The 8003-nt window shown below is 41.6% G+C and overlaps 1 protein-coding gene across 1 annotated transcript in view; it reads left to right on the top strand.

Annotated features, from left to right (window-relative positions):
* Positions 1 to 1190: 1190 nt before the first annotated feature.
* LOC104126220 (glutathione S-transferase) overlaps positions 1191 to 8003 on the top strand; it is an 8005-nt gene continuing 1192 nt past the window's right edge. The window contains exons 1-6 of the mRNA XM_009638768.2: positions 1191 to 1296; positions 2593 to 2699; positions 3782 to 3833; positions 4077 to 4209; positions 5270 to 5411; positions 7888 to 8003. The exon at positions 7888 to 8003 is cut by the window's right edge and continues 16 nt beyond it. Of these exons, the coding sequence (XP_009637063.1) occupies positions 2613 to 2699; positions 3782 to 3833; positions 4077 to 4209; positions 5270 to 5411; positions 7888 to 8003 (530 nt within the window). The 5' untranslated portion in view covers positions 1191 to 1296; positions 2593 to 2612. The remainder of the gene's footprint in view (positions 1297 to 2592; positions 2700 to 3781; positions 3834 to 4076; positions 4210 to 5269; positions 5412 to 7887) is intronic.

Genomic DNA, 8003 nt, shown 5'->3' with positions numbered 1-8003 from the left:
GGGCAGGAGCCGCCTGAGGGGACGGGGGGCGCCCGCCCGGGCCCCTGCCAGGAGGGCGGGAGGCCAGGTGCCTGACAGGCCGGTTTTTACCGCAGGAACGTGCTCGAGTGTCCTGCGTTGCTGCTGGAGGGTGTTTGCCCGGGGGTTACTCCCCAATTCTCTCTCCTGCAGCAGGGACCCACGCCGGGAGGGGTGTGTGTGTGTAGAGGGGGTTTGTGCCTGGCTCTGGGTAGGATCAGCAGGGAGCCTTGGAGAGGGATGGGTGTTTGGAGTTAAAAGTTTTTAAAATTTGCCTTTCACCTGGTTCAAATGCTCCTCCTAGCTCGGGTGGTGGAAGGACGGCCTTTTGGATCCAGACTTGGCCTGAGTCCCAGTAGAAACCACACACTGGTGAGAAATTACAGTCTTAAGACAGTCTCGAGACCGAACCGGGCTCGATGCAGTACAGGGCCTGTGCTGTAAGGTCATTCTGCTTCAGCAGCCCTGTGCGAGCTGTGTTCGAGGAGTGCAGCATTGCAGAGAACTACTTCGGTGTCCACATCCAATTAGGAAAGGAAGTTTAAGACCTTGCAGCAGATTATGAGCTTGCTGTTAAATGCACTTGTTTCTCACTGGAAGGCCGGTGCCTGAATTGTTTTGGACAAAATAGTGTGATTTTTTTTTCAATACAGTGATCACAGCGGTAGCTGTCAGTCTGACAGCTGCCTGGCTGAGGTCCACGGAAGGTCCAATGCACTAGAAAATCAAAAAAGTTTGTGATTTTTTTTTCAGGTCTGTTATTGCTATTCAAGAAAGGTAATTTGCCAACTTTGCTACTCTTTCATAACTCGCTGCTTTACAACAGGCTATTCATTGCAGAGCAGTAACAGAGTCACCAAAGTATTTTGCAACCCTATGTAAGCGTTGAGCCTAAACCCCAAAGTCAGTCCTTAAGCGGTTGCGGTTCCAGGAAAATGTAAGCTTTTTCCTACCCCCACAAAAAGCCTCAACTCTTGGCCAGTCCCCACAAGGAACTGTGATGAACTAATACAGGTTATGTTGATACCTGGACTTTTTTCCACTGACACTTTCCGCTTCTTCTTTTTTTCCACTGATGGCGACATCTAGCCTAGATGCCGACTCTATAAACTCTCAAGACATAATCAAGTCTTTATTTAAAAGCACATGTTTATGTTTCAGGAGAACTGTGTTGCAAGAGGCTGAGGTGTCTGGGGACATAGGCATTGCCAGGGCTCAGTGGAAGTTGACCAGCGATTTGAAGACCTGGATTTTGGACTTGGGCACCAGGTTTCTCCTGTGAGTCCAGCTCCTAGTAGAACAATGGCAAATGTTTGCTATAGGGTCCATTGAAGATACCACCCAACACAAAGGACCTCAGTGAAGGCCAGGGATGCGGTCTCCCCTCTCACTGTTGTACTGTTTGTGCCTCTTCATTGATGCCTTTGGGATTATGGCCAAAGTTTCCACTTTGTGGCTCAATTACGTGCTGTGAAGTCTAAGCAAGAACAAATAAGCCTGCCTGTAAACAGATAAAACCTTGGCTTAGTGATGAAGTACTCCGTTGGTCTGTGACTTGGTCATCTTATTATATCTGCTTCATTCCTCTGGGACCCATTAGTGATAAGAACGCAGTGTTAGCTTTGTTTCCAGAACCAGGCAAGCTCACATGAGTTGCCAAGTTCATACTACGGCATGTGACTGTACTCATTAGTGAAATTTGAAAGGACTAAGTATTTCATCCTGGTGCCATCCTGGGGGCTGACTTCAGCCCCTGTTGCTGGGGGCATTAACCAGGCCTTACCTGCCCAACAGAGGTCACGGTCTCATGTATTTGGTTTTTATTTTAAAGTTAAATTTTCAGGGCAAGCATGATATAAATCCCTGTTGCAGTTTAACTGTTGTTAGCAAAATTGGAATGTGTCTTAAGTTGGTCCGCGTTCTCTATAATGGGTATATTGTGATTTGGCTAATGGCCAAAACAGAACGAGCTAAATATGGAAGTCAGCAGGCCTGGTGAAATATATGCTGGAATATATATTGCTGTTATAAGCTTATGTTTGTAAAGGCACAGGAGCCCAGGACTTTGAAATGTTGTAAGGAGAGAGGTGAAAATAACGCTGGTGTCTCTGGGTTGGTGTTCCTGTGAAGCAATTCATTTGACATGGTACATTTTCAAGTCTGGTATGACGTGGATGATCTCACAAATCCCAATACCTACTGAAGAGATTGCATCACTACCAGGTTAAAAATATATTTATTCAGGAATACCCTACAGTTCTGCTTTGGTTGTAAAACTCCCATGAGCTCTTAAAGCTATGTTAATATTTTTAAAGGTATGTATATGATTTAGTAGATGCTTATTGCATTCTGTCGTGATTCCTTTTTGAATTGCTGCATATTCTGGTAGTATGTACTTTTTCTTTTTTTCCACTAATCCACAGGAAATTTGGTTGCATCAAACCCAAGTATTTAGGCCTCGATTGCCCTTCTATTTTCACATTCATCCAACTGTATTTAGTAGTTTGGAGTGGAACATTTTAAATGCTAATTTAAAAAATGCTTCCTGTAAGATCGTCATCTTGAATTTCTCAGGAAACAAGAACTCTGAAATCATGGCGGGGAAACCCAAGCTGCACTACACCAAGGGAAGGGGGAAGATGGAGTCAATCCGATGGCTGTTAGCAGCAGCCGGGGTTGAGGTTTGTACCTTTTTTTTATGAAGCGATCAGATCAATCTGTGATTAAAATAGGTATTCTTTGGAAAGTTTTCCCAATTACAACTGCGCTTAGAGGCACGCACATCACATACTGTGATCCAGAATTCTTAGATTCAGTGATACACTCTCTCGTGTATTTAAGGTATTCCTTGAGCAACAGTTGCACAGTAAAAGGATTTTAACATACAAAGGGAATTACTAAGTGTCATTTTTGAAACATACTTTAAGCCGAGTTCTTAAATTGTTGCTACAGACCAAAACTGTGTCTCTCTGACTTTTTCTGAATGCTCATTACTTCCCTGTGTCCCATGATTGTTCTGCACTGAAAGAGCATGCATGCCACATGAAAAACTTCAGAACATTATCTCCAAACAGAAAACCTTTTGTTCTTTGTGTCAGGAGTTGAGTAGGATAAATCAGCAGAGCTGCCCTGAAGGCAGTAGGGGAGCTATCTAGATTCGCATCAGGTGAAAACCATCCTAAGGCATCCTAATTTCTACATTCATTTTTTTGTTTGAGTATGGTGCTTTGAAACTATTTTCTCAGAAACTATTTATAGTCTGTGGAAAATAAAAGGTTTTTTAATGGTGCTTACTTGTGAATGTTGCTGACAGAAGCCACAGAGCACGAGTACTGAGGAAACAAAGATCTTGCCCTCATTCAAATGTCTTTCTCATTTACAAAAAGTGCCAGCAGGGGAAGGAGGGAGATAAATGCTGTGTAACAGAGGCATAACTTCATAAAAATGTCTCAATATTTCACGTGGCATCAGCTGCTTTTAAGTGAATGATTTAGTGTCTGTAAATTGTTTGTGCAGGCAAGTAGACTGGTCTTTATAATGAAGCTTTTTTTGAAGTGTAAAGCATTGTACATTACTGGGGGGTGGGGGTCACTATAGTCCTGCGTTATTTGCTGGAGTAGAGATGAAAAATATGAGTACGGGGTCAACACATGAGAAGCATGGGGAATAGCATGGAGAGGTGGAGTCTTAACTTCCATACTTCCATACTCTTCTCCATTGCCTTTGGAGTGACACAGTGGTGTTTTCTATTGTTGCTTTTCAGTTTGAGGAAGAATTCATAGAAACGAAGGAAGACCTAGAAAAATTACGCAATGGTGAGTCTGTAAACTGTAGCTAAACATAATTTTACACCAATGTAACAAAAGGACAACAGGTGCTATTTTTGTAAGACCTCCAGTACGATGTGACCTGTAAAGAGAGGATTTGAGAGACCTACATGCCTGCGGATGCTTTCATCCCTCAGAATTGAAAATGTCTTGGTGTGCTACCAGGTCTGTTTCTCCGATTCAGTGTAGTACTGCAGCAACCTGAGTGGTTTTCTTCTTTGTTTTCTCAAGATGGAGTCCTGCTGTTTCAGCAAGTGCCCATGGTGGAGATTGATGGGATGAAGATGGTGCAGACCAGAGCCATCCTCAGCTACATAGCAGCAAAGTACAACCTCTATGGGAAGGACCTGAAGGAGAGAGCCTGGTATGGTAACAGTGCATACTATCCTTACTAATACAGTTCCATGATTTGTAGTATTTATGAGAAGAATATTGCTGTGAAATACCTGAATGTAAGGGTACATATACATCTGCCAGTGCTTTGTCTCCTCAGATCCAGGAGTTGGGTGAATGGACTTTGTGATTGATGCTTGTTAATCGTTGACATAGTGAGAATGTTAAAGCCACCTTCAGGCTCATTTGATTTCACAGAGGCCAGAGGTGCATTAAGTTCCACTAAGAAAGGCTAAGTATGCCTTTTTTTCTTTTTAAATGGGAAAACAGTAGGAAAAACTACAGCTGCCTGCAAAAAATGAAGTGTCTTTAAGTGTTCTAATTTAGTTTTTTCAAAATGTAAAGAGTCTTTCACAGTTGATTTAAAAAAAGACATGTTCAGTGGCTTAATGCTACTGAAAGTTAAACCAATATTTTCCTACTTTACTATGTAAGCTGTGGATACTTTCTGTTGTCATAATTAAAAGGGCTAATGCAAAAGAAAAAAATCCTTATTTACTATTTCTTTAAGAAAATAAAAAAGTCATGCAAAAGTTCAATTAAGTTCTTAACCTAACTGACTGCCACTTACTGTGAAGGGTTTATTTTGTGATAATGGAGGGGCAATTCCAGAGATTGTGGGGATTATTATGGACTGGCATGTCTGAACTGGCAATTGGTAGCCAGGATCCTTTCATGATTAGACCTCAAAACGATTTTTTTTCTCTAGCATGGTTTGCTAGATGGTGGTCTTTTCTCCCACAGCATAGGTGAATAGATTATCAATGGAACACAGTGTGAACTAAATACATTAGTTGGAGACTTATTTATACCTTGCTTGTTGCTGACACCGTGAGCCTGTTTATAAAGGTCTGTGCTTTGAAAAGTGCTGACGTGGAATCAAAGTGGAAGAAAAAGAAAACAAACTAGTGTCTTATGTTACGTGCACTAATAAGCATTTTACTCGGTGATCACTCCAGCACTGTATTTCAGGAAAATAACCAAAAGGCTGTGTTCAAATGATAAACGTGAAATAAAAATACTTGTTTCAGGATTGATATGTACGTGGAGGGAACAACAGACCTGATGGGAATGATCATGTATCTCCCTTTTCAACCAGCTGACACAAAAGAAAAGAATCTTGCCTTAATCATTGAACGAGCCACAACCAGGTACTTTCCTGTTTATGAAAAGGTAAGTGATAAATCACCAGTAGTCCACAAAGACAGTGGTACAGGTTGCCCCCCGTCCCCACACAGCTAATATCTAGAAGGCAAGTGACAATACAACTCTGGAACTGTGTGGTGGAGCAATGTTGAGCAATGTGAAAAGAGAAAAAAATAATATTGGGCTGGTTTCAGTACTGAGTATCTTTGCTGTCTTCTTTAAGACTCCTCAAAAAGTAAATCCTAGTTTTTAAACCTAGCTTAGTGGCTGATAGCTCCTAGCATTTTGCATAAATGCACCATTTAAATACCTGTGCCAGCCTTCAGAACTTATTGCCTGAAAGCATAATATACTCCTGCTGTTCAAAGTTAAATATAGTTGTACTTTATAATTAAGGACCTAATTCTGTGATCTTTCTCAAACCCATTGCTTAAATTTATTGTACTTACAGACTATTACTGTCTTTCTCTGAATTGTTATTTGGGCATCCTTAGGTGTGCACAGAGAGGCTCTGCAAACAGGATGTATCTAGATTAAAAGCATAAAGCAATTATTTACTGCCTAGCATGTGCTGAAGAGTCAGCCTCTAACGAGCTATGAGGTACAGCATTGGTATGCTTGCCACCCCTGTTGGGCACATGAAGTCTTTCTTGGCTAGAAGAGTTGGTCAGGAGGGGACGGGTTGTTCTTTGCTTCTCCCTGGAACATAGCCTGGATGTTACCGAGTTGCCATTTTCTACCAACTTGCTGATTGTTCTGGTTTGGTGTGCTTTTCCCTTGAGGATATTTTAATTTTTTTTGGTGTTAACATTTTCCTGTTTGAATTGAGCCAGCTGTGATCCTCATCTCACTAACTTCTGTTTGTAACTTTACCATTTGTACTTTGTATGGTTGTACTATACAGACTTTCTCACAGTGCTTTTTCAGAGTGTAGCAGTCTCCTGGAAGTCTCTGCCAAGGCTACAAAGCTGTATTGTTGCAGAGCTGAGCTGGTTTTCTAGCTTGAATCCTTGGTTCACAGGCAGCTGAAGTCCGTTCAAACAATACAGGACTTGATGCAGTTTCATGTGCCTCTTTATCAGAGCCTTAAACTGCACAAGTGAAACCCATAGAGACTGCCATGTGAAAAAATCACTTGCACATAAATGACATAAGCCAGCACTCTGGTAATCAGAGTTCATATGGATCCACTGCCATACCAATGGAAGGCTGTGCTGAGACAGATTGATTGCACACATCAATCTTTCAAAGATTTGAAGTCTGGTAACAGAAGTATTTAAGTTATTAAAAAATAAAAAAGCAAATTTAGACACAAATATTCGCTGAACCTACGCCTAGGTGGCATAAACAACTGTTATGGTGTGTTTTAGTGTGTATGTTCACTGGAGGAAAGTCTTCAAAATAATCCATGTTCACTTACGGTAAAGAAAGAGCTAAACTTTTCCATGATTTTTAGCCTGGTTAATTTTGTTAGAATGATTATTAATTTTCCTTCTGTACCAGCTGTTTAAGTTGTCCATTGATTCGGTGTAGCAGGGTTTGCAGTTGATATGTTATGCAATCACAATATCAGACAGAAAATATCCCTGGCTATGAATGTTCACTTTAAACACCCAGCAGCCAGATAGTGCAGCAAAAGGTGATCTAAAGCACTGCAGGCAATCTGGTTCCGATGCTCCATTTGGGAGTTTCCATGTGGCTTCGATAGGCAAGCTGTAGTGGACCTTGTTAGAGCAGCGTAGGAAATACCCACATGAAGGTATCAGCCTTGCCTCTGTCAGAGGTTACTTCCTCTTTCATAGTAAAATTGGCAGATGGGACTGGAGAAGGAATCGGCTTCCACAGTCACAGACTGATGTCCTAGTTCAGTGCACATTTGTTAGTTGTTTAAGTGTAGCATTAGATATTGGACACAGACACATTTCCTTCTCCCCCTTCTGCTACGAGGGTGGTAGTCTTCAGGAAGAAGGTAGGCCAGAGAGCTGGTAACTGCTGTGAAGCCATGCTGCATCATTCACCACAACTTGTCTATTACAGCTGTTAGTAGTGTTGGCCGGCTGTGATTCTTGCATCAGCAGTTTGCCATGAATGAATCCTTCCATACAGGATGTTCCTTCATTCCTGACCTGTTTCAAACTATTATCAGCAATCTCAAATTTTGCTTAAACAGCTGGGAATTCACTTGACTTACACTACAGGTAAACTATCCTGACTATCTTACTTTGGTCCTGTCTCTTTTCTATGTTTTAAGTCTTTCTTGAGGGACTGGACTTGTTACAGCTAGCTGGTGCAGTAGGTTAGAGTGAGTGATACGTCCATGCCCCACTGAAACGTGAGTTCTGATTTAGTTTTTTGTTGTGAGAATACCTGTCACTTTCTAACTTTACAGATTCTTGCATGAATTACCTCTGCTGTGTATCTCCACAGAAATCTGTCTGTAGTGACATGTCTAGATGAAGTCGTTACATCCTATATAACTTTTATTTTTGTTCGTATTTTGTAGGCCTTAAAAGACCATGGGCATGATTATCTTGTTGGCAACAAACTAAGCTGGGCAGACATCCATCTGCTGGAAGCCATTTTAATGGCAGAAGAATGTAAGCCTGATATACTGTCGGC

This window comes from Egretta garzetta, unplaced genomic scaffold, assembly GCF_000687185.1.
Source record: "Egretta garzetta isolate BGI_Z169 unplaced genomic scaffold, ASM68718v1 scaffold415, whole genome shotgun sequence".
Lineage (NCBI taxonomy): Eukaryota > Metazoa > Chordata > Aves > Pelecaniformes > Ardeidae > Egretta > Egretta garzetta.
Note: the sequence above shows the minus strand (reverse complement) of the source record. Positions and strands in the feature narration are given on the sequence as shown.